Source organism: Stenella coeruleoalba (genome assembly GCF_951394435.1).
Source record: "Stenella coeruleoalba genome assembly, chromosome: 5".
Lineage (NCBI taxonomy): Eukaryota > Metazoa > Chordata > Mammalia > Artiodactyla > Delphinidae > Stenella > Stenella coeruleoalba.
In genome coordinates this window covers 141,576,512-141,602,207 of record NC_137150.1, presented here as the reverse complement: position 1 = coordinate 141,602,207, position 25,696 = coordinate 141,576,512, and the positions used below count along the sequence as shown (strand labels likewise).

Sequence of the window (25,696 nt, the reverse complement as noted above, 5' to 3'; positions counted from 1 at the left end):
GCGGCGGGTGGGTACATGGCGGGTTCTGCAGGGCTGGCGCTGTGCGGGAATGAGTTGGTGGTGCGGGGCGGCAGCCGGTTGCTGGCCACCTCCACTTCGAGCAGGTGAGGGGTCTGGGCCTGGAGCAGGAGCCAAGGCTGCGGTCGCGCGTCGGGGCCCTGAGACGCCGGGTCTCCCGCACAGCCGGGGTTGCACCCGCCTTGGGGTGACCCCGGGGAGCCCCGCTACTACCTGTGAGCTCTCCGTTGCCACCTGGGCCCGGCCGCGTGCCTGCGCCGCGGAATGTCCGCTCTCCGCGCCTTTCTCCCAAGACCCGCCCAGGGGTCCCCTAGCCGCCTGCCCAGGGCCCCGCGCCCTCCGCGGCGGGTCTGCGGCGCTCTTTGAGGGTTCGGCGCGAGACACTTCCGGGCTCTGCAGGGTCCGGGGGACGCTGGTCAGACCCTCTGTGGAGAGAGGGGTGGAACACTTCCGGGCTCTGCGGGGTCTGGGGGACGCTGGTCAGACTCTCTCTGGAGAGAGGGGTGGAAGGCAGCCCTTGGGGAGAGGGCTTTACTCCCGGCCACCAAGTTCGGCGCACCCCCTCTCTCCCCTCCCTCTTCCTGCGTAGGTGCCTGTTTCCTCCTCCCAGCCCACATCCCTCGACCCCGCCCTACTTGCCCTTCGGGGCTGGAGGGTTTTATCTGACACCTCCTCGCTCGGGGGGTACTCCAGAGCCACTGCGCGCACCTCCCTAGTGGCCCATTACAAGGTCTTGCTTTTGCTTTCCCTAATTTCACGCTCCTTCCTTATCGTTCCCGGGATTTTTAAATCAGTAAATGTTTGTTGATCGAATAGTCTTGACCCAGGAGCTTCTTGGATATTAGTAGTGGTAAGTTTCGGCCCCTGTTTTCTTTCCCAGGGTAGTTTTGATTCTTCCATACTTGAAACAATGTGTCTCTCAAATGTAAAGATACTCTCTGTGTTCTTTGTTCAGTGTTTGGTTTCAGAGATCCAATAAGATGTTAAGTTTAGATTTCACAGATGTATTCACAAAGCTGTTGTCTGGCCCAGGTTATCTCGTTTTAGAGCCTCGGGGTATCTAACACATGCTACAGTGAGAGACGGCTAAATTAGACTCCATCTGGTTGCTTCATTCCATACCTTTTGAGGAAATCTAGTGGCTGGCTGGCACAGTTTCTGGCTTGGAGGACTGTTTCGCTTCCTGCGCTGCAGTGTGCCACGTGAAAAGAGTTTGGCTGCACTTTAAAGGCTATAAATTTGCACGATGTCTTCTCTGTGCCAGGCACTGGAGGGGGAGCTCAGGGTCTGATAGGGAAGGTGGGCGGCTTCTATACTGGTAAATGCTTGGCAGCCATGGGAGCTTTTCTGGGGCAGATGAGACATTTTTCTAAACAAGTAATGGCGGTTTTAAACGGGTGCAAAAGACCCTCTGAAAACTCAATAACATCAGAATATAACTTGTTCTTACATAGCCATCTTGTACTGATGTTCCGGTTATCAAAGAACGGTATATTACTTCCTGTTGAATTTTTGTCTTCATTTATTTCACTTAACTGACTTTTATGGACAGACCATATCAGTTATGTATGGCAAATATAAATAGGTTAAGCAAATAAAGCTCCTTAACTGTTCCCTGAAATATCTTATGGAGACAGTTTCTTGTGGATAAGACCCTTATGCAAATATTGTTTTGATCCAGGTTAAAAAAAAAGAAATGAACATTATAATTACCGAAGTGCTTCCTTTAAAATGTTTTTGTTATTTTTTTCTTTAGTGATGATGACAGCCTCTTCATATATGATTGCAGTGCTGCAGAAAAGGAGGCACAAGAGCATAAAGGGTGAGATGGTAGGGGAGCCTCTTCAGGGCTGATGCATGGTTTGAATAATGGGACCGTTCAGTCTAATGAGTAAGCTGTTGTCTTATTTGCTGAATTCTTCATTTCTGTTACCCGGCTGTGTGGATAAACCAGGGACCACCTCAGGAGAGAAATGTGGAACTACCTTTCAAATTCATCATTAAGAATATTAGCAGTTTTTAAAATACTTTAAATTCGTTTTTGTCAGTAGTTAACTATTTTATTGGCACTTTGAAATAACAGGGCAATTTTAAATGCATTGAAAGCAGGTATATGAAATTAACTTCAGCTAATTGAAAGATAAAAGTAGAGTATGGTTTTTAAAAAATTTTTTATTGGAGTATAGTTGATTTACAATGTTGTGTTTCAGGTGTACAGCAAAGTGAATCAGCTGTACATCTATATATATCTCCACTCTTTTTTAGATTCTTTTCCCATATAGGTCATTACAGAATATTGAGTAGAGTTCCCTGTGCTCTGCAGTAGGTCCTTATTAGTTATCTATTTTATATATAGTAGTGTGTATATGTCAATCCCAATCTCCCAGTTTATCCCTCTCCACCTTTCCCCCCTGGTAGCCATAGGTTTGTTTTCAGAGTACGGTCGTTCTGTATGGTGGTTTTCTTTAGAAGAATCAGGCTTGGGGCCCACTTTATTTTTCTTAATATGATTTGATCCCTGCCTCTAGTTGTAGATCAGTTCATGTCCTTGAGGGAGTGGGCCCCTGAGGGTCTTTGCAGCTCAGCCCTTGGGATTCTGGTGTGCATGCTGAGAGACTTTTCTGTTTAATTAGCTTTACTCCTTAAAAATTAGAGTGGTCTTTAACCTCTCCGTGTCCCCTTAATATGTTTTATGTTCTGGCTACGTGAAGCTCATCACATTTTCCACGTCCGATCGCGTTATAAACGTACAGGGCTGGCCTGGAGGGCGCAGCTCACTTGCTGAGGTAAGGCCTGACCTGCCCCCTCTCTTTCTCAGGGAGGACGGACAGCCCGTGGATAAGGGGAGTGACACGGTTCTGGCGTCCACCTTCTCCACGTCCGGCAGCTATTTCGCTTTAACTGATGACAGTAAGCGTCTGATTCTTTTCCGTACAAAACCATGGCAATGTCTGAGTGTCAGGTATGAAATGCTAACGTGGAATCATCACGCTGTTGAACGCACGGCTTACACTTGCATGCCAATAACAATAGTGACAGTAGCGATAGTGTAAGAAGCTAACACAGAGCACCAGTTCTGTGCCAGGAGCCGTTTCGAGTGCTGTACTTGTGTTAACTGATTTAATTCTCATACCAGGCCCGTGAGTGCGGCGGCGCGGGGCGGGGCGGTGTTCTCACCCACACCACAGCTCAGGAAACTTTGAAGCAGCTCCAGTTACTCAGCTCAGCTGGACCCTGTCCTGGTCACTGGCTACAGAGTCTGTGCCCCTGGCCACTGTGCCGTCGTGCTTTCCAAACACTGTTTCTCCAGTCTTGTGGTGGCAGAAATAGAGAATGCCAGCATGCCCCCTGGGAGTGTGTCGGGGGCTTCGTGTAAGTTAAGGCACCTGGGCGACGTTTTTTTTTTGTTTTTCTTTTTTTTTTTTTTGCGGTACGCGGGCCTCTCACTGCTGTGGCCTCTCCCGTTGCGGAGCACAGGCTCCGGACGTGCAGGCTCAGCGGCCATGACTCACGGGCCCAGCCGCTCCGCGGCATGTGGGATCTTCCCAGACCGGGGCACGAACCCGCGTCCCCTGCATCGGCAGGCGGACTCTCAACCACTGCGCCACCAGGGAAGCCCTGGGCCACGGTTTTAACTTGGTGAGTTTTTAAGTCGGTGCACTTACTTGAGTATCTCAAGGGCTGGGGGCTCAGCATTGATGGGAGATGATGTCAGTAACTAGCAAGAACATAGCTGTCACTGGGCCTGGGTGTTTCCTCTTACCCAGCAAAGTCCTGTGCATGCTCTTCCGACTTATTCTTCTTCTCCTGCATCTCTCTCCATCATTTCCTCAAAGGGAGGGGGCACTGTGGTTTTCTGAGCGCTCGCTTCCCGAGAGCTTCCTTGTCTTTGGAGAGGAGGTGGGTGATGCTGACAGTCGGCTGGGGGCAGATGTAAATGCCCTTTGGCTTTGATACTCTCTTAACTTGCACCTTCTCTGTTTCCTTAGGAGGGTGCAGGTGGGCTTTATTTTGATTGTTCTTTGACATTGATGGAAACACCCACACGGAGCAGAGCCGGCCCTTCCCCTTCTTCTCGCCTCCCTGCGGGCTGCAGGGTTTAACTGCCCTTTCATAATCAGAGATAAACGTGTGCGGTTATAACGCTCTAACTACTGAAGGGCCAAGGTCAAGGAATTTCCTGTTGTAGCCGACTCACACCTGTATTGGGACAGCTACACTTCTAAGATTTTTATCTCATCTTATTTGCTAAGAGAAGGATAAAAAGCCAGATTCCAGGTGGCATCAAAAGCAAGGAGTACCCACTCTGCCCTCGATTCCAGTCAGGTTAAAAATAAAGTCCAGTAACATTACTTCGTTTTTACCTTATACGTGTTTTTGTGTATTAGGTGGGCAATAGATGGTCATGTTTTAAAAGCTTAAAACAGAAAATTAAAAGGATGTACGGGGAATCTCCCTGCACCCGCGCCCTCCAGCTACCGCCCACAGTCAGTTACAGTTTCCAGCCCCAGAATGACTTTTTTTTTTTTTTTCTTTTTTTTTTGGTGGTACGCGGGCCTCTCACTGTTGTGGCCTCTCCCGTTGTGGAGCACAGGCTCCGGACGCGCAGGCTCAGCGGCCATGGCTCACGGGCCCAGCCGCTCCGCGGCATGTGGGATCTTCCCGGACCGGGGCATGAACTCGCGTCCCCTGCATCGGCAGGCGGACTCCCAACCACTGCGCCACCAGGGAGGCCCCCAGAATGACTTTTAAATGTGTGTTGCCGTGTAGCCGCAGGATCATTGATGATGAACTGCTCCTTCCTGCCGATGTGAATTCACGTCACCCTTACCCGGGGAGACCTGTGAGGCAGCATCTTCCTGCCAACGTAGCCGGAACATCAGCGGGTCACTTAGAGCACAGACGATGTCCTGTGTTTTCGGGGTTCAGCATTGCCGGGAACGTTGGGGTTTCTGACCCTGAGCTCCCCCACAGGGATCCTTGCGGGTAGCCTTGGTTTTGCTTCCACAACCTGTAGGGAGCGGGGAGGGCAGGCCCGCGACAGTGATGGCAGGTGATGGTGGCTGATGAGGCAGCCAGGGCTGCCGTAACGAACACCACGGCTTCAGCAACAGGTATTTAGTCCTCACAGTTCTGGGGCTGAGGTCCAAGATCAGGGTGTCAGCAGGATTGGTTTCTCCTGGGCGTGGCTTGTAGATGGCCACCCTCTTGCTGTCTCTTCACATGGTCATCCCTCTGTGTGCTGTTTTCCTCTTGTGCCCATCACACTGGATTGGGGTCCACCTGGACAGCCACATCGCACCTGAATCACCTCTCTAAAGGCTGTCTTTCCAAATACAGCCACATTCTGAGGTCTGGGGGGGTTTTAGATTCCAGCATGAATTTGGGGGGGACACAGTTCAGCCCGTAACAGTAGTTAATCTCCTTTCTTGACCCTGACTGCTACTTTTGTCTGTGGAGTCTCCATACCTTACGTCAGATTCTCAGAAAGGGGGCTTTGCCCCAAAAGATGGAAATCAAACGATCTAAAGGCATCTGGCAGTAGTTCTTTTGCTAAAGTAAAGGCTGCCCGGCCGTGCTTCTGGTGCGCCCCCCAGGGTGCCTCGGGGACATGCAGGCTGACTCTGCCTGCAGCGGGATGTATTAGAGCTCTGATCGCCCTCCAGGGACATCCGGAAATCTGCGTCTGACCCCCAGGTTGCCGAGGGGACCTGGGCAACGATCAGAGGACCCAGGGGATCAGGCCTGGGTCAGAGGAGACTTGGGGTCTTGAGGACTGAAGGGCGTGTTGGAGGTGCACCCGAAGGAGCTGATGGCAGAGATGTCTGTGCTGGTCAGTGCTTTGTGAAGAGGAGCAACTGCGTGCAGTCCCGTCGTTTTCTTGACCTTCCCTCTTCATGGACGTTTCTTACCTGCGTTTCACTTGTTCTGCTCTTTCAAAAAGTGCTTCAGTGAATTATCATATTTTCTCAGACGTAACTTTTCTCATTTATCTGTAAAAGTTGCCAAAACTGAATTGCCAAGTCTGAAGATGTGTATTTGTAAATTATGTCGATGATCACAAATTGCCTTCCCAAGGGGTTTTCCCTTTACCCCCGGAGTGCAGGAGCAAACACCGCACCCCCCAGCGCTGAGTAGCATCTAACCTTGGGCCTGGGGCCGTGTGAGAGAAAAGTGGGACCTTGCGTGCTTGCCTCGTTAGGAGTGAGGAGAGCAGCCTTACCCTGAAGAACTGCTTGTACCTTGTGAGCTGTCTTACGCCCTTCGCTTTTCCGCGGGGTGGTGGTTCCTTTTCCCTTTGATTCTCTGTTGGGGAACTTGGGTTTTTCCCATTTGTGTTAAACGAGTCCATCCACTGCGGCTGCCCTGTCACCCGGCCGTCCCACATAGCGTCGCGTGCTGAGCGAGACACTACGGGTGAGCCTCGGCCGACAGGCTCCCCCAGGCCGCCGTCCAGAGCTGCCACGGGCGTGCTTGTGTGCGGACCTGCCCCTGTGGGGTCTGCGGGAGGGCAGCTGAGGGCAGGTTCGCAGGTGTCCTGTCTGGTCCCTGGAGCAGTGTGGTTTCCTACCACAGCAATTTTTTCCATTCTCCCCCTTGAATTTTTGTGGTTCATGTAAAAATTTGGGAACCTCAGAGAAGGCCAAAGTGGGAACAAAACCATATCACTCTGAATCTCATCATCCAGAGATCCCGAGCGAGAGACACCGCGCGGCACCTGCCTCCCCCTGCGACACTTTCTTCGCGGGATCTGTTTCTGCCCCTGGAGACCTGTTTTGTCGTCCTAGAGATCACCTCCTCCCAGGCCGTGAGGCCACGGGCCTGACCTCTCTTTGGATGAGGGTGATTCTTCACCGAGGGGGTGTGCCCACTGTTAGGGCTCTTGACCCCTGGGTCCCTCGCAGTCACACTGACCACTCCTGCGGGGCTCTGGCTGTTCTAGAAGGGTCCTGGCTCGTGCAGGGTCTGAGGAGGGAGCAGGGGTCTGCGTGGCGTCGGGCTTCTTAATGAGAGAGTTTAGGTGAGGCCTCCCCGGGCGCGGGGCAGGGCGGGTGTTCAGACGCCTGGCCCCGTGACCGTGCCTGGGTCCCCCTACCCCGAGGCCTGTGGGTGTGGACTGAAGGGAAGGTGCTGTGTTGTTTTGTCTCTGGAAGGTTGTGTGTCGGGGCTTCTTTCCACGTGAGACCCAATAACGCTTGGGGCCGTAGACCTTAGCGGTCTCGGTGCTGGGCGTTTTCCCTTTAGTCGTTCTCTCTTGGCTTTTAAGTTGATATCAACAGAATAACTTTGTGTAGGAAATGCTTGCATTAGGTGGTGTGGAAGGCATGATGTGATTGGAAGAAATTAAGGAACCAGATTACAACTGCAGGACCTCCCTCGTGTTGCAGCCTTTGGATAATGGGGCCAAGGGGCTGGGCCGGGGCGAGCCCAGGGCAGGGGTCGCGTGTCTCCCGTTGCCTTTTCCTGTGCGTTTACCCTGAGCTCAGCGCCTTTCCTCTCTGATTACGCTTTTGCGGGAGAGCAGGGTGAGTTGAAGTCGCCGGGGCGATGACATGCAGTGGGCGGTCCCCCCCATGCTGGTCTAGTGGACGTCACCCTGGAGGGGGTGCAGCAGCTCTTCACCTTTGGGGCACAGACCCCTTTGGGATCTGATGGGCCCCCTCAGAACGGCACCCACCCTCAGTACATCTGACGTCCAGTTCATGCACATTTGACCGGCCAGGGCCCCGAGCGGCTGTGGGACCTGCTCACGGCTCAGAGCTCGCTCTAGCGGCCCTTCCTCTGTCCCTGGCAGGGAGGAGGGGGCCACACCCACCCTGGGGGGGCCTGGGCCTTGAACCCAGTGACTCTGTGGAGCGAGGGAAAGTGCTGAGGCCCCAGACCCCGCGGAGGCCGAAGGTTGGTGCCCCCGGGGCTCGTTCTGCTGGGGCGGCATGGCCAGCCACCGACGGTGCTGTCCGCCACCTGTGTCCTGATGCCCACGGGTCCCAATTCCTACACTTGTCCTGCACAGCTGAGCCACGTCCTGGAATCGTTGCCAGGACGGTTTAGCCTGAGAAGCTGGAAGCCCCCAGCTGGCAGAGGACAAAGGGGCGAGATGCGAGTAGGAATGGGGGGGCTGCAATGGGGAGGGGGCCGGCTCTGGAGGGCTCACTTCCTCCTGGGGTGGGCGAGCTCATTGGGATGCAAGCCTGTTGCCTCCCGAGGACTGTCCTAGGCCGGTGCCCCCTAGGAGGTCGTGCCTCCCCCTCCGGCCCCCCCAGGCCGTGGCCGCGCTCCGCGCAGATGCTCAGTGGGCCCGTTAGGCTGTGCAGCTGTGTTGCTGATGCAGCACAGGCCGTGCGAGTTCTGATCAGTCTTGACCTGGGGTCTGATTCCCTTTCCTTGTTGTTGTTTCCCCACGTTCATGGCATCACGCCTCCTTGCCGGGCTGCACGGGACCGAGGAGTGGGGGCCGTCCAGCAGCAGCCGAGCCCGGTGGCGGCGCCTGGAACCCAGCAGGGCCTCCCGCTCTCTCCTCTGTCCTCTCGCCCCTCCCTCCCGGAAGGCGGAAGGCGGGCGGGGCTCTGATGGGCCCTGCGTGGGGGGGCGTAACGTTCAGTTTCCGTTTCAGGCTGACGTCTGGAGTCCGGCTGCTGTGAGCTGGGTGTCGTCTGCACGGACGTTAGCTCTTTATGGGGACAGTGGGTCTCCTTCCAGCCCTCGGGTGACGGCAAAGCTGAGGCCGGCCCTTCTGTGAAGAGGCCACGCGTGTAGATAAACGGAAGGCGTTTGTGTGTAAAGCAGCGTTATGGCTTGTCTCTAACGTAGGATGAAAAATACGGGCACCTTGTCTCTCCAAACTAGGCTTAGAGAGCCTAGTTTGCTACCTGGAAGACGTCCCAGTAGAAACAAAATGAAAAATGGTAACAGGAGGAACCGGCATGACCCCGACCCGGGGCGAGCGGGCCGGCGGCGGGGCCTGTGTCACCACTTGCGGTTTTGCTCCTCGTGGCTGATGTCGTTACTGAACCAGCTCGCAGACGTGACAGCTCTTGTGGCCCCGGATCAAGGATCTGGACTTGTGATGCGCCCCCAGCTCTCAGCATCGCAGCCCTCCCGTGTGCTCACGAGCAGCGCGTGCAGGATCCCGGTCCAGGCGGCAGAGCCGGCGGTGGGTGGGCGGCGCGGAGGGCGGGGTCCTGGATGGGAAGCCACAGGGGCAGGAGGGCCCTCCGCAGCTGTGGTCGCGGCCCAGAGCGCACTGGCGTTTAGGAAGCTGGCTGCTGTTGTGTCCCCCCCACGCACGACGCGCGGGGGAGGCCGGAGAGCCCCGCCCCCAGCCCCGCCCCCAGCGCTCTATCAGGACAGCCTTCAAACACACCGTCAGGCTGAGCGGGTCTCACGTTGGCCACGTAGAAACCCACCGCTCAGATTCTGCCATTAGCACATTTTCAGAAGAAAAGATATCGCGAAAGTCAGTTTTGTCGGAGGCCTTGGCTCTGTTTCCATCCCTGATGTTTTTGGCACCGTCTTCGGTGCCGCCACATGGCGGGAGCCTTGCGGGTCAGCGGGCGGCCCTGGCGCCGACCCGTAGAGGCGACCGTGGGCTTCTCTGGCCTTGTAGGACTGTGGTGAGGAGGTGCACAGCCCTGACCTTCACGGCCTCTGAGGAGAAGGTTCTGGTAGCAGACAAGTCTGGGGACGTTTATTCCTTTTCGGTGCTGGAGCCGCACGGGAGCGGCAAGCTTGAGCTGGGACACCTGTCGATGCTGCTGGATGTGGTACGTGGGCGACGCGCTTCGCTGGCTACAGTCCGGCTCAGGGGACGAGGAGGGGGCGGCCTGTGTGCCAGGTGGGCGGGTTTGGGCTCTGCTGTGGGCAGGGCCCCGATTTCAGAGGTGAAGCTGGCAGCAGGCTGAAAGAGGACGGTCAAGTTAGGGGCAGCTGCGTGGTCTAGACGTGGGGGAGGCCCAGGTCAGGGAGACGAGGGGGAAGGGTGTGGAAAGAGCAGGCGTCCTCGGAGCCCCCGAGCCACGAGCTGCGCCCCCAGGGGCCCCGAGAGGCCCACGAGGGCTGGGCTGCGGCCAGGGGCGGCGGGGGCGGGGTGGGACCCTGCAGGGGCTCACAGGAACTGGGGGGGTCGTGAAGGACAGATCACCAGGACTCAGTGGCGGGCTGGACATGGGGACACGTGAAAGGAAGGAGAGGAAGGCGACCAGGTGCCGGAGACAGGAGTGGGCGCGGCCGGGCTGGGGCGGGAGCAGGTGGGGGGCAGCTGTGGCCCTCGGGGGACACGTGAGCTGAGGCCTGGGGTGGCGGGGGGAGCCGGCCATGCTGACCCGCCCCTTCTAACCCTCGTGCACAGGCCGTGAGTCCCGACGACCGCTATGTCCTCACTGCCGACCGGGACGAGAAAATCCGGGTGAGCTGGGCTGCGGCTCCGCACAACATCGAGTCCTTCTGCCTCGGGCACACCGAGTGAGTGTCCCCCGTCCCCGTCCCACACCGAGTGAGTGTCCCCCGTCCCCGCACCGAGTGAGTGTCTCCCGTCCCCACACCGAGTGAGTGTCCCCCGTCCCCGCACCGAGTGAGTGTCCCCCGTCCACGTCCCCACACCGAGTGAGTGTCCCCCGTCCCCGCACCGAGTGAGTGTCCCCCGTCCCCGCGCCGAGTGAGTGTCCCCCGTCCCCCCACTGAGTGAGTGTCCCCCGTCCCCGCACCGAGTGAGTGTCCCCCGTCCCCGCACCGAGTGAGTGTCCCCTGTCCCCGCACCGAGTGAGTGTCCCCCGTCCCCCCACTGAGTGTCCCCCGTCCCCCCACTGAGTGAGTGTCCCCCGTCCCCCGACTGAGTGACCCCATCCCTGTCCCCCCACCTAGTGAGTGTCCCCCGTCCCCCGACCGAGTGACCCCTGTCCCCGCACCGTGTCCCCTGTCCCCGTCGCCCCAACTAGTGAGTGTCCCCCGTCCCTGTACCCCCACCGAGTGAGTCCCTCACCCTCCACAGAGGGAGGCTCAGGTTTGAAACGCAGGTGGACCCTTCAGCTGGGGAAGCTGGTGGCGAAGTGAGAGGTGCCTCCTGGGAGGAGGGGACCAGCCTGGACGCCTGGCCTGCATCGGTTTGCTTCCTCCTGGGCCCCGTCTAGCTCACCCCCTGGTCCCAGGGCTTCAGAACCTTCAGGACCTCCTTCCCTGTTCAGAATGCATTTCCCAGAGGTTTTCTTGGTGGTACCGAGGTCTCAGTCCCCAGTGCGTGGTCACCGCAGGCCAGCATCGATGCCCTTCAGCACCCGGCAGTAGAGTCAGCGGTCAGTGGGGGTGTGTCGGGGGACGAGGAACAGGCTTCAGCAATTGAAATCGTCCAGGCAGGCGTTGTTGCTCTGTCATCTGTCTTCTGGCAAGTGGGCGCTCCTTTAGTAAGTGAAGTTTGACGTCATGTGAGGGTGGCGTTTCTGAAGAATGTCGCTCTTCTGAGGCAAAAGGCTGATTACAGTTTGCAGGAAGGAAAAGCACTTAGTTTAACTGGCTGAAGTGTTTTAAACTGTGTTATTTGAGGCAGGGGAAGAATTGGAGGGATTTAATTCAATTCTGAGATCGCTCCTGTTTCCTGGTTTTTGAATGGAACGTTGACCTTGAAGGGCGATGGTTGCTGGCTTTGTACGTCACGATAGCGTTGTTTTAGCTTTTATTCAGTTGTCTAGTAATCCTGCGAGCAGAGTTCCTGTGGCCGGCCAGCCCCCCGCCCCGTTGCCGTCTCTCGGGGGCTTTTGCTGCTCCCCACCCCACTGGGCACACTGTGCCTCGGGGCCTTTGCATGTGCCATTTTCTCCACCGGGCAAGCTCTTGCCCACGCTGCCCAGCGCCCTCCTTCACTCAGCTTTCCGCCCGATGCCACCTGCCCTCTCAGGAAGCGCCCCTCCCCCCGGCCCCTCTCTGCTGGGCTTCTCAGCCTGTGCCGGCCAGTTCAGAGCCGTGAGCCGCCAGGTCTCAAGTGAGAGGTGCCAGTAGTTAGTGTAAAATGCCTGATTCCGGAGACAGTGTGAAAAAACAGTGTAAAAATAGCTCCTTATTAATTTGTTACATTGATTGCAGGTTGAGATGATAACATTCTGGGTATATTGAGTTAAGTCAAAACATAGTATTAAAATTAGTCTCACCTGAGTCTGTTTACCTTTTTAGCGTGGGTATCAGCCAATGTAAAGTGCCCTTGGTGACTCACGTCATGGCTGCGGCCGTGTTTCTGCTGGACGGGCCTTTCTGAGCCTCCGCGGACACCCAGGGTCTCCTGTGGCCTGTCTCCCGCCGAGTCCTAGACTCAGTGGATATTTCGGCGAATAAATGACCAATCGTTGCTCCTTAAGAGTCTTGGTGAAGGCCCTGGAAACTGTGGTTTCCACTCCTTTCCTGTAAAGACATCAAGGTGGCTCGTACCCGCTGTCGTGGACGTGCCATTGCGGGGGACACAGGCTGCATTCATCCTGCAACGTGTTCTTGTTCCTTTTTGAGGGCCTTCGGGGAAGGCTGTCCTGGGGAGGGAGGGTGGCTGCAGCCAGGCCGGGGCCCAGGCTGGGTGAGGCTCCAGGTGGCTGGGATGGAACCGGTGGAGGCGAGGGAGCCACGGGGGCCCCTCTCCCAGGGTGACAGCGTTAGAGACGCTGGTGCGCGCCTGCAGCCCCGAGGCTGCCTTCTGGGGGGGCTGGGCTGCTCGGCTGAGGCCTGTGGGTGTGGCCCTGGCTGCGGTCGGTGGCGCTGCCCCCCTTCCACCCGGCCCTGCTCGCGGGTCACCCTGGTGTCCCAGACCCCGTTGAAGCGCGTGGTTGGGCAGCTCCCGAGCAGGGCAGAACCCCGGGGGCCTTCCTGGCTGGCGCGGCCGGGGACTGCCTCTGGGCCCGAGGGACGGGGCGTGCTCCCCACGCAGTCACGCTACCCCTCTCGGCTTCTGCTGGGGTCAGGCTCCGAGGTGACACGGGTGGGGCAGAGTCACAGCAGCCCGGCTCACCCGCTGCCTCTCTCCACCTGCAGGTTTGTGAGCCGCATCTTCGTGGTGCCCGACCACCCCGAGCTGCTCTTGTCCTCGTCCGGGGTAAGTGCTCTGCTCCCCACGGGCGCCCCGGCTCCCCGTGGTGGGGGCGCAGCCTGGAGCCTCGGCTGGGGGAGGACCTGTCAGCCAGCAGCCTGTCTTCTGTTCCCAGCGTGGTTGGGAGGTCAGCACGTGCCTTTCCTGGGTGGCCGTCCACTAGGTGGTGCTTGTGGTCTGCAGGGTAGAGCCGGCCGGCTGCTCCAGGGCTGTGCGTGCGTGCGTGCGTGCGTGCGTGCGTGCGTGTGTGTGTGTGTGTGTGTGTGCACGCGCGCGCGCGCACTGAGCCAGAACCGGTGTGCAGGGACTCCGGTCTGAGGGGTCCTTACAGCACCATGACCTCGTCAGAACGGTTGGTAGACGGCCCTTTCCGAATCCCAGAGGGACCTGGTTCCCTCCGGTCCTGCCGCTCTCAGCCCTTGTCCCTGACCCGCCCCTGTGTGAGCGCGTGGAGAGGGCCAGGCACTTGGCCGTGGTGGAAGTTTGAGCAGTAAGTACAGCAGCTCTGTCCCAGGAGCCGGAAGCCTTAACAGCTGAGTGATTGGCGGCACCTTTCTCTAAGGAACACTCTTCAGAAGGATCATCAGGCAGTACTTTTGCTGAAGTGCAGGTTTTGAGTTCCTAACTGGCTCTGATTCTTCTTTTCTTTTCAGAAGCTCTGCCCACAGCCCTTTATCTTTGTCTTTCCACCCTTTAGCTTTTTATGCAACTCAGGGGCTTGTGGTGGGCTGGGGGCCTCATGGACTCCTGACAGGCAGGCCTTCCAGGCGGTGGCCACGTCCCATTTCCTTCACCAAGTGTGGTTTCTCACAGGTTTTTACTTTTCCCTTCTCTTGAAAGTGATTTGTGAAAGTAAAGAGAAGAAAATAAATATGCTGGAGTTCCCAGAGATAGCCAGTTTCTGTGAATTTTGCTGTAAGCCTCTTTTACAATAAAAAAAAATAGCCACACAGAAAAGCGTAGTGACCACCTTTGGTCTTACCACTTAGCTTTGTCAAGTCCAGCGTTTTGCTTCTACTCCTTTTTACAGAACTGCAGTAGGGCTGGCGCTGGCCGTCCTGGTGCCCCATCCCATTGCCTTCCTACCTCCTCACGGGCCGCCCGGCCCAGGCGTGGTATGCTGCGTGCCCTGCATGCTGTGAAGTGCAGATTGTATGTTTATTTAAAGAGTCAGATGCTGCTGTAAGGCTTAGGGTGGAAACTAGCACTCCACCCGCCGTGGCCTCCAAGGCAGGCCCTGGGAGCCTTCGGCTGTGTCCTCTTGGTGGCCGGTGTTTCCAAACAACGCGAGTCATCAAGAAACAAGCACGAGCAGTTTCTTCGTGTCAGCTGCTGCCTGCCATCTGCATGGGCATCAGCAGTGTCCTGCCTGCGTCCCCTCCCTCTTTGCTGGTGGGCTCCTTGTCTCCAGAACGTGCCCCCCGACCTTGTTTGGGGTACATGTCATGGGGCAGCTTTCTGAAGGTGAGGGAGGGTGGTTAGGAAGGAGCCTGCCTTTCGGGAGGTGCCCTTCTCCCGCCCCCAGCACTCGGTTATCAGGCAGGTGTATGATGCTCAGTCAGGTGTTTCCCTGCAGATTGTCAAGCCGTTGCTCCAGGCTTTTCTCTGGTTTTTAGATTGCTTGGTTTTCCGCCTGCTTTTTCTTTTGAGAAGTCTGCGGCCATTGAGTCTGGGTCCTTCATGTGGGCTCTGATCGCCCTTCTCTCTGGCCGTGTTTTGGGGGCCTTCTCACCCCGTGCTCTGAAGAATGATGGAGCAGGGCGGGGGTGTCATGGGGGCCCTGAAATTAGCTGCACAGTCAGTGGCTCTGTCCGTTCTGAGTCTTCAGGTCCACAGACCTGGGAGTTTCCTTAGGCTCCCTCCCTCTGGAGCCGTCCGCGCCTCACTCTTCCTGGGATTTGTGCAGTTGGATGTTTGACCCGCTGACTCTTGATTCTTTCCTTTCATATTTTTTCTCTCATGTGCCTGCTCCCTGTTCTGCTTTGGGGGAGATTTTCTCAACTTTATTTTGCAGCCTTCTGTGGGCGTGTTCATTTCCGCTGTGGTTTCTACTTTCCAAGAGGCTCTTTCTCGTCCTCGGGACGTTCTCTCTTCATAGCCCCCATCCTTGCATCCTGAATGGAGACTTTGGACTCCTTGCGGTGCTGTGGCGTGTGTTTTTTTTAGGGATTTTCCCGTGTGTGTTTCCTTTCCTCCCTGTGTGTCACACACCTTTCCAGCTGGAGGTTTTCCTCGATGTCTGGTGGTCCGTCCGCTAATGGCATTGGGGCTGGGTTTGCGAGCCTGGGTGTCAGACTCGGGCACCCGGCTGCATCCCTCTGGGAGCCCTCCTGGGTCAGTCAGTCCTCCTTTTCTCATGGGGGTGGGGTTCGGTGTCCTGTCTTCACCCTTTGTGGGGAGGGGCCCCTTGTCTCTTCTCTACATGTGTCCCAGCGTCCCCGAGACCAAGGCCTCTTGTTCCCATCATCTGTCCCCAGCATCTGGGTTCTGTCTGCATCTCCCCGTGATTGGCTTTGTCCTGTAGGGCTCTGCTCTAAAACACCCCTTGTCGCCTGGGAGGACTAGGGGCGAGTGGGGACACCTGTAGACGTGCGTTCGTCTCCCTGTTTATCAGCCATATTGACGGCAAGACATTCATACTCACGTCCCAGCACCCGGAGCTTCCTGCCTTAACCATTTGGGGGAAGTTAATTTTCCTCTTTCTCTCTTGGTCGTTTAAATCACACAGAGGTTCTTCTCATCAGACTTCGTATTTGCTCCGCAGGTGGATGTGGCCTGTGCACGTCTGGTTTCAGTAAAGGGATCCCACTCACAGGAGGGGCTTTTCTGAGGCGGATGCTGGCGTGGACCCTGCTTCGTTTCACTCATTGTCTGGTCCTTCTCCTTAGATGTGTGGTTCTATTTCCTGCCGTCTTAATGAGTGTTGTAACAAACGTTCCTTCATATAACCCTCTCCTCTTTTTTGTATTACCGAGGTAACGTTGGTTTATAACGTGTACGTTTCACGTGGACAACACTGCAGTTTGACTTCTTTATACATTACAGTGTGCTCACCACCGAAAGTTTAGTCACCATGCGTCACAGTACAGTGCAGTTGACTCGCTTCACTCATCTTGCCCCCCCCGCCACCCCTTCCCCTCTGGTAACCACTGCTCTGTTCTTTGTATCTGCATGTTTGTTTTTGTTTTGTTTGTTTACTTTTTATATTCCATGTATGAGTGAAATCATATGGTATTTGTCTTTCTCCATCTGACTTATTTCACTGAGCATAATACCCTCCAGGTCCATCCACGTTGCTGCAAATGGCGAGATTTCATTCTTTTTTATGGCTCAGTAATGTGTTGTGTGTGTGTGTGTGTGTGTGTGTGTGTACCACATTTTTCTGTTGATGCGCACTTCGGTTGCTTCCAGATCTTGGCTATTGCAAATAATGTGGCAGTGAACAGAAGGGTGCGTATATCTTTTCAAATTAGTGGTTTTTGTTTTCTTCTCAGGGGTGGAATTGCTGGATCATATGGTAGCTCTATTTTTAATTTTTTTTTTTTTTTGGTACGCGGGCCTCTCACTGCTGTGGCCTCTCCCATTGCGTAGCACAGGCTCCGGATGCGCAGGCTCAGTGGCCGTGGCTCACGGGCCCAGCCGCTCCGCGGCATGTGGGATCTTCCCGGACCGGGGCACGAACCCGTGTCCCCTGCATCGGCAGGCGGACTCTCAACCACTGCGCCCCCAGGGAAGCCCTATTTTTAATTTTTTGAGGAACCTCCATACTGTTTTCCACAGTGGCTGCACCAGTTTACATTCCCACCAACAGTGCACGGGGGTTCCCTTTTCTCTACATCCTTGCCAACATTTGTCATTTGTTGTCTTTTTGGTAGTAGTCATTCTGGCAGATGTGAGGTGATATCTCATTGTGGTTTTGATTTGCATTTCCCTGGTGATTAGTGATGTTGAGCATCTTTTCATGTGCGTGTTGCCCATCTGTATGTCTTTAGAAAAATGTCTATTCATAGTCTCTGCCCATTTTTTTTTAAATAAATAAATTTATTTATTTATTTATTTAGGGCTGTGTTGGGTCTTCGTTTCTGTGCGAGGGCTTTCTCTAGTTGTGACAAGCGGGGGCCACTCTTCATCGCGGTGCGTGGGCCTCTCACTGTCGCGACCTCTCTTGCTGTGGAGCACAGGCTCCAGACACGCAGGCTCAGTAGTTGTGGCTCACGGCCCAGTTGCTCCGCGGCATGTGGGATCTTCTCAGACCAGGGCTCGAACCTGTGTCCCCTGCATTGGCAGGCAAATTCTCAACCACTGCGCCACCAGGGAAGCCCCTTCTCTGCCCATTTTTAAAGGTTTTTTGTTGTCGCGTTGTAGGAGTTCCTTATCTGTTTTGGTTATTAACCACTTATCAGATATATGATTTGGAAATATCGTCTCCTATTCGGTTGGTTGTCCTTTTGTTGATCGTTTCTCTTGCTGTGTAGAAGCTTTTTAGATTGAAATAGTTCCATTTGTTTATTTTTGCTTTTATTTCCTTTGCCTGAGGAGATATATTCAGAAAGATATTGCTAAGATCAATGTCAAAGAGTGTACTGCCTGTGTTTTCTTCTAGGAGTCTTACGGTTTCAGGTCTTACGTGTAAGTCTTTAATCCATTTCAAGTTCATTTTTGTGTATGGTTTGAGATTGTGGACCAGTTTTATTTTTTTGTATATGGCTGTTCAGTTTACCCCACACCATTTATTGAAGAGACTGCCCTTTCTCTGTTGTATGTTCTTTACTCCTTTGTTGTAAATTGTCCATAAGTGCATGGGTTTATTTCTGGGCTCTCAATTCTGTTCCATTGATCTGTGTGTGTGTTTTTCTGCCAATACCATGCCATTTTGATTATTGTAGTTTTGCAGTATAGTTTGAAATCAGGGAGCGTGACACACTCTAGCTTTGTTATTCTTTCTCAAGATTGCTTTGGCTATTCTGGGTCTTTTGTGGTTTCATATAAATTTTAGGATTTTTTTGTCTTATGTTTGAAACATGTTGTGATTTTGATAGTGATTGGAGTGAGTCTTCAATTGTTTTAGTTTATAATGTACATTTTAACAATGTTAATTCTTCTAATCCATGAGCAGGAATATCTTTCCATTTGTTTGTGTTTTCAGTTTCTTTCTACAATGTCTTATACTTTTCTGAGTACAGGTCTTTCATCTCCTTGGTTAAATTTATTCCTAAATAAATTGTAAGTGGGGTTGCTTTCTTAATTTTTCTTTCTTTTAGTCTGTTGTTAGTGTGTAGAAGCACAACAGATTTTTTACATTGATTGTGTACCCTGCAACTTCGTTCTATTCATTTATTATTTCTAGTAGTCTTTTGGTGGAGGCTTTTCTATATATAAAATCACATCATCTGCAAACAGTAACAGTTTTACTTTTCCAGTTTGGATTTCTTTTCTTTTTCTTGTCTGATTGCTGTGGCTAAGACTGCCATTACTGTGTTGAATAAAAGTGGCCAAAGTGGGCATCTTTGTCTTGTTCCTGCTAAACCCTCCTTTTTTTGCATTTATGTTATTTTTGGCGCACACATCAGGGCCATGCCAGTTGACACTCTCATGGGTAACAAACAGATGTCGTCTTTTCACCCATTCCTAAACAGTGATGTGTGGACAGGTGTCACATGCTCATCAACCCCATGTGTTTCTCCTTGTGCGAATGCATGCTCATTGATGGTCCGTGTGTGTACGTGCGTGCATGCGTGTGTGTTCACTCCCAGCCCGAGCATAGCAGGTGTTGTCTTTGACCTCCGGCATGTGACAGGGTGTCTTGTGTCCTTGCCCATTTGGCTGTGTGGGGTCACCCATGTTTACTTATTGGTTTGTGCGACTCTGCACAGTTGTTACTAAGCAAAGAGCCTTTAGCCGGGAGAGAGGTGCAGTGGACGTAGCTGAGTTATTCCCACTACCCGGTGGAGCCTGGACGCCTCGTTGGGTGCTGACCCGCCCTTGGTGTGTGCAGGACCGCACCCTGAGACTCTGGCAGTACAGAAGCGGCCGCGAGTTGCATTGTTGTCACCTGCCCAGCCTGCAGGAGCCGACGGAGCCCTGGAGCAACAAGGTAACCTCACGTTTGTCTCTGGTTTATAGGGCGTCTCTCCAGTCATGGATCCTGTGGAAAAAATTCGTTTTACGTTGGAAAAGTGTTTTTCCTGTCAATGTAAACTTCTTCCAGCTTGAGAGGAATCGTGTATTTCAAATTCTGAAGGCACCTAGTCATGTAAATGGGAAAAAATTTATATCTTACCGTGTTTGCATTCAGACCACTAATTTACAGAAAGGTCTCTAATCCTGCTTGGAAATGGAAAAAATAGTGGTGCCTGGTGGGGAGCTGAGCATGCCCAGGATTCCCTACCTCTGTCCATCGTGGGTCAGCCTCATGCCCCCAGGATGGCGCACTGGCCAGAGCATCCCCAGGTCAGGTCACCTGAGCCTTCAGCTGTCAGGGGATCTGCAGGGGAGAAGGTGTGGGCTGCCTTTCAGGCTCTCGGGGTTCTTCGCTCTGATGCTCCCGGGCGGGTGCCCTGTTTGGCTGGGGTCCAGCTGATCACACGTGGACGGTTCTGGCAGCTTCCAGAGGCCCAGCTGGGCCTGGTGGGGAGGGAGGGTCTGCTCATGCGTTTCCAGGGCCTGCAGAGCTGGCCTGGGGGCTGGGGTCATGATGCGCAGGGTGGCAGCCCGTGGCACGGGGCTTTGCTGCGTGTCTAACGAGACCTGGGCCTGAACTGAAGGACTCTCCTCCCTCGTCCTTGGCTTCTCGGTTCTCTCGTCCACCCCGAGACCTCTCTGTAGCACGTGGGCAGGTAGGCCTGACGTGGGTCGGAGCCCCAGGACCCCAGGGCCGTGGCCACCCAGCCCAGTGGCTTCAGGGCCCTCTGGGTCAGTGGCCTCCAGCTGCCCTGGCTGCCCCCGTGCGCGCCTCCGCCTTGGGTTTCTGCAGCCACGGTGCCCCCGTTAGAGCTGCGGCAGAGAGAGGCCTGCTCGTTCTGCCTTCTTCCCGTCTGCGCTCTGCTCACCCCTGACATCCCTGGACGGCGAGGAGAAAGCGTAGAGGGGAGCAGCGGCCAGGGCAGCCCCCGAGAGCTGTGCGTGGGCGTGCCGTGCCCCCTGCGCCTCTGCTGGCTCCCAGCCCAGGCTGCTTCCTCTGCCGGAGCGTGTGGACGCTCACGTGCACGCCTTCCTTTCCTCCCCGTGTGCTCTGTCCTCCCTCCTTTTTGAGCAATTCCATTGGCCTTGGAGATGTGGCGTAGCTCTGGAGGGAGGGCCAGAGCCACGGAGCGGCCTCTGCCGTCTGCCCCGTGTGTCGGAATTCCCTGTGAGCTGTGCCCTCACTGGTGTGCAGAGAGTCCTGCAGTGTCTTCTCTTTGCCTGTCATGGACCACACGTGGGGACCGTCTGTCCTGCAGCGATGCTCGCAGTTGGAGCAGAGCAACCGGCGTCAGGTCCTGCCAGGCTGACACCCCTGAAGCCGCTGCTTTTCCTTTCAGAGGTTCGCCGCGTCCAGGATCACTTACTGGCGCCAGGAGGACTGCGTGGCGCTCCTGTGTGACGGGTGAGCCCACGCGGCCCGTTCGGGAGGCTTGGACGGCGACGCTGGCGCGGTGTCTGCCTGCAGTGAACTTCGCTTTACGAGCCCTGCTGCTGCGGGCCGGGCGGCTCCCTTTCTGTGCGCTGCATCTTAATCCGCTAGGGTGAAGGGAGCAGTGGCCCCCGGCTGGTCTTCTGTGCAGATAGAATCCCAGCGAAGGGTCGGCTGTGGTAGAGTCCACCTCAGTCAGTCCCAGCTGGGCACGAGAGACCCGTGGGGGGCTGGCGGTGCTGACGAGGTGGGTGTGGGGGGCACGGGAGACCCGTGGGGGGCTGGCGGTGCTGACGAGGTGGGTGTGGGGGGCACGGGCCACTCAGCGTTCCCTCCTGGGCCTTGTCTGCGTGCCGGGGGGGGGCGTTTGGGGGCCTCCCACATTGTCACTTGTCCTGACAGCAGGCCTGGGGTGGGCGGCTGAGCTCATGTTGGAAATGAGGACGCAGGATTAGAGGGTAAAAAGCCTGCTGGGGAGGGCTGAGCGCGGCCCGGGGTCCCATCCGCTGCTTGGCGGGCAGGGCGGCTGTCTCATCTGCACGGCTTCGACTTTGCTGCCTAGTAAGCTGGCCCCGGACTTCGGGACTGGAGCGTTCGTTAGCTCACGGTTCCCGGGGTCGGGGAAGCGGGAATGGCTTGGCTGGGGGCTCCGGGCTCAGGGCGTCCCGAGGTTGCCGCTGAGGTGTTGGCGGGGCTGGCCCGGGGCTGAGTGCCCCCGTGGGCGCTGTCGTGATCGTGCCCTCTCTCCCTGGGAAGGCTGCCCGTGGTCTGCCTCTTCCAGCTGGACGTCCCCCGGCGGCAGCTGGTCTACCAGCAGCAGCTGACTTTCCAGCACAGAGTGTGGGACGCCGCCTTCGAGGAGGCCCGGGGGCTGTGGGTCCTGCAGGACTGCCGGGAGGCCCCCCTCGTGCTCTGCAGGCCTGTGGGCGGCCAGTGGCAGGTGAGATGGGCGGCCCCGCTGTTTCCGTCGACTACGCCCGTGCCAGCGGCTGTGTCCTTGGGGGACAGCGGCCACAGGGCTTGCGGCGTGGGTGCAGGGAGCTGGGTGCCTGGCCGGGTTCTTCAGTGTCACGGCGCCTGCACGGGTGTCTCGGGGTGAATTGCTGTCATTGGTATGTATTTCCCGTGATTGTTCTGCTGACACGTCTTTTTAGGAGAAAAGCCCGCAGTGGTGAGCCCTTAACATCTGCAGCCTCGGCGCAGCCTTGAGCTGGGGCAGTGGTCCCGCTGGACAGTGAGGGGGCCCCTCCTTGCAGGTGGCCTGGGTGAGCCGTGCGTAAAGCAGGGATGTCACCTCGCGCCTGTCCTGTGTCTAAGGTGCCATGGGGAGAAGCAGGTGACACCCGCAGAGCCTTTGCAAACTTGCACGGCCTCGACGAGTGCTCAGAGCGCCCGGCAGCTCGCTCGGGGGTCTTTATCTGAAAACTAGCAGTGAGTGGTGCCGCCAGCTGGCACCTGCCAGGTTCCAGACACCTTGGGCGGAGTCCTGCGTGGCGAGCCGCGGTCGCTGCCATGCCTGATGAACCGGGGAGAGCGGCCTTTCCGCCTCCTGTGAGTACAGGGGTCACCACTGTCCACCGGCCTCTTTCCAATAAAGGTTTTCCGTTCGTCTTCTCAGTCTCTTCCTGAAAGTGCTGTGTCGAAGAGGGTCTGTGCTCACCTTCGCGAGAACTGGGCCATGTTGGAAGGTGAGGACCCGCCCTGGCCTGCTTTGCAGGGTCATGTTCAGCCGTGGGTGCGGGCGGACGCTGGTTCCAGAGCGCGGAACGCAGCAGGAAGCTGTTCTGTGGGTGAGGGTGCAGGGCCTGTGGTGGGTGTGGTGTGTGTGTCTGCGTCCGCGTCGGGACAGCAGAGCTGCTGTGAGCCGGGGCCTGGTTGGTTCCCTTAACGGAGATTGAGGTGCCGAGAGCCCCTCCGTTTGTACTGGCAGAAGGCAGGCTCTTGGGACGCAGCTTCTGGCTGTGTCAGGGGGTGCTTTTAACTCAGCCCTGGAACTCAGGTGCCTTTACTCGAATAAAGAAATGATTGCTCAGAAGACTTCTTGGGAAGACAAGCCACCGTCCAGATGGAGGCCTGGGTCCTCCGAGCTCTGGGGACGCAAACGCAGCTTCGGTGTGTATAGACGCTAGAGCGGCCCGCACGTCCCACTGTTTCTGTGGGCCCTGCGGGGTCTGCATCCGGCCGCTCGGTGGTTGGCAGTTTTCAGGTCCCCGCTGGCTGTTGGCTGGAGGACACCCCAGTCCCCAGTGCAGAGGAGCAGGGGCACGGTGCCGACAGGACGCAGCCACAGCCTCTGCACCTGGCCTCCCGGGGACCTCCGGGCCCCGCATGTCCTGTTAGAAGCGAGTCCTCGGTCCAGCCAGGTGTGGCCACCAGGAGGTGGGCATCCTTGGGGCCATACCAGAGGAGGCGCCACAGGTCCACGGAGAGCCGGGTGGTCACTGTCGCAGGAGGGTCCCTCCGGCCCACCACGTCCCCCGCTAGAAGCAGAGCCCCTGCGCTCCTGTGGCACACTGGCACCCGTTCTTGTTCCGCACAGGCTCTGCTGGCACGGACAGTGGCTTCAGCAGCCTCTACAAGGCCACCTGCGACAACATGACCACTTACCTGAAGAAGAAGGAGGAACGGCTGCAGCAGCAGCTGGAGAAGAAGCGACGCAGGGGGCCACCGCGCGGGTCCAACGGGCAGACCAAGAAGATGAAGGCGGGGCGCGCACCACGGAGCTGCTCGTCCTAGCTCGGCTCGGAGCGCTCCTTGGGGGTGCTCGGCGCCTCGGGGCGGCGGGACACTGTGCTCGCCCCTCCTGCCCGCAGCGCCCTGACGCAGGCAAAGGGGGGACCTCATTCCCGACTCGGGCTGGGGGGCGGCGAGGTCCATCCCGACTCAGCGGACACCTGGGGCCGTGCCAGGTAGCTGGACGCGGGACCCTGGGCTCTAGAACATTCTGTTGCTGAGCAGAGCCCTCTGGCTGGAGGGAGGCCATGCAGCGTGTGAGCCGCTATGCCTGAGCAGTGAGCGCCTCCAAGCCCCTTCCCTTCACACTGGAGGGCACGTCACCCTGCAGCTGTGGCGCTGTCCTTTCCTGCTCGTCCACGCGGCTTCCTCTAGGGGAGCCTGGACGCGGACGGATGTCTTTCCAGCAGTGCGGTGCACACCCGCGCTTTTCTCCAGTCCCCTCGCCCTCCTGGATGGTCCACTACGCTGTCCAGCAGGCGGCTGCGCACCGCGGGGGCCGTAAACCTGAGGGGAGTTAAGTCCTCGGTTCCCTGGGCAGCGCTGGCTCCGGTGCTCAGGCCCCTCGGGGTGCGGAGAGCTCCTCGCCGGCGCTGGTGGAGACGGGAGCTTGTCCGCGACGCGTGCGGACAGAGAAGCCCGGCTGCACGCTTACTCCGCAGGGAAGTGACGGGTGATGCTGTGTATGTTTGATTTCGGTTTGCACTCTGTGCACGTGCTGCAGAGCAGGAGGGTCGGCTGAATTCTAATTACTGATCAATAAAGATGAGCTTTTTTGCAGCTTCTAGAAATTTTAGCAGCAGCACCTGGAGCTAATCTCAGAATATATTGAGTGGAACCATTTGTGATGAGTGCGCTGTTTCCGACCGAAACATTTGCCTTTTGATTTGAAGAAAAACATTTCTTTGGTTTGGGGTTTCACAGGGTACTTGGACACAAATCATTTTGTGTATCAGAAGCTGCAAGGCTTCAAACTTTTCCTAAGTGCCTTATTTTACTTTAAACATTGATCTGAAAACAGTGCTGTTTGTGAACCGCCCGGGGTAACTTCCCACAAGGGACATCAGGACCTCCCCAGATGGGGGGCTGTCTCGGGCAAAGGAGAGCAGAGGGGGTGTGCCTGGGATGGAATGGGGTCCCCAGGGCAGAGTGGGGTGCCCTGGCCATGGTCCTGGAGGGGGAGCCTGACCTCGTGAGCACTGCATCGGGCCCAGGAAGGGTTTGTGATAATAGTCTGCTCTGAATTCTTGGTTTTAGGAGCAATTTAGGTTTGTTCTTTTTGGTGTCTTTGTCTAAGATAGGGGTCAGCAAACGGGCTCGCAGGCCACATGCTGCCTGTTGACCAGTTCTGTGTGGTCTGTGAGCTAAGCGTAGTTTTTACATTTTTAAAGGGTTGGGAAAAGTCAAAAGCAAAAGATTTCGAGATGAGTGTCCATCACTGAAATTTTACCGGGACACGCCCACGCCTGCTCGATTGGGGGTGGACGACGTCGGCTTCGGGGCTGCAGCCGCAGAGGGGGATGGTTGCCTCGGAGACCGGATGGCCTGCCCAGTCTACAGCCTTGATTTTCTGGTCCTCTACAGAGAGCCTTGCCAGTCCCTACCGCGCTCTCTCAAGTCTGTGCAGTGTTTTAGAGGAACTGGTTCATTTCACCGCGTTCCACGTGGTCCCTGAGGGCAGCTAGGGGAGCAGCCTCTGGAACCCCGGTGTCCCAGCTCCGGGCAGCAGGGGTGGCGCTCAGGGGTGTGTGAGGTTGGCCTCTTGCCCCTGATGGGGAGGCTCAGACTTAACGACAGCGGCAGTGCCAGGCAGCCTGTCCGGGAGAGCAGAGCACGGTGAGAGGGGCCACGAACATCTCCCGCCTTTCCGGGGGTTGCTTTAAAGTTACTTGCGTTCTGATCGAAGCTACACACGCACGTGTCAGAGACCAGGCTATACTGACGGGCTGACTGTGACTGTGGTCTGGTCTGCTGCTTCTCCCACACAGCCCCGCCCCACTTGGTGATCCGTGCCTCCGTTCCCAGGGCTTCGGCCGCTAGAGGCCCGGCAGCAGGTGTGGGGGGGGGGGAGGGGGAGATAGGCAGCAGCCTTCTCTTCTGCTGTGGTGCCCGTTCCCGTGGGCTGCCTCCCTCTGGGACTGTCGCCTCCTGGGGGCCCTGGCTCCACCCAGCCCCATGGGCAGACGTGGCTTCTTCTTGGTCCCGAAACCCCGTCCGCGTCTCTGGAACTAGCGTCTCCATCAAAGGACCTTAACGAATCTCAGGTGAGTGTGAGC

The 25,696-nt window shown here is 56.5% G+C and overlaps 1 protein-coding gene across 3 annotated transcripts; it reads left to right on the top strand.

Moving 5' to 3' along the window:
- Positions 1–25,354, top strand: WDR4 (WDR4 tRNA N7-guanosine methyltransferase non-catalytic subunit). 3 transcript variants are annotated; one of them, XM_079922765.1, is made up of 11 exons: positions 1–104; positions 1,775–1,840; positions 2,837–2,980; positions 9,626–9,782; positions 10,367–10,479; positions 13,021–13,081; positions 19,071–19,169; positions 20,596–20,660; positions 21,444–21,627; positions 22,306–22,375; positions 23,227–25,354. In XM_079922765.1, the coding sequence occupies exons 1-11, from the start codon at positions 16–18 to the stop codon at positions 23,421–23,423; spliced, it is 1,245 nt and encodes a 414-aa protein (XP_079778891.1). In that variant the 5' UTR covers positions 1–15; the 3' UTR covers positions 23,424–25,354. The 3 variants fall into 3 exon arrangements, with proteins under 3 accessions (XP_079778891.1, XP_079778890.1, XP_079778889.1); XM_079922764.1 differs by having other exon boundaries at positions 22,306–23,342; XM_079922763.1 differs by lacking the exons at positions 1–104; positions 1,775–1,840; positions 2,837–2,980 and adding an exon at positions 8,849–9,172.
- Positions 25,355–25,696: the final 342 nt, after the last annotated feature.

Coding starts and splice junctions, on each gene's coding strand:
- WDR4 (XM_079922764.1), top strand. CDS start 16: ATGGCGGGTTCTGCAGGGCTGGCGCTGTGCGGGAATGAGTTGGTGGTG. Junction 105..1,774: donor GCCACCTCCACTTCGAGCAG/GTGAGGGGTCTG, acceptor TTTTTTCTTTAG/TGATGATGACAGCCTCTTCA. Junction 20,661..21,443: donor GTGGCGCTCCTGTGTGACGG/GTGAGCCCACGC, acceptor CTCCCTGGGAAG/GCTGCCCGTGGTCTGCCTCT.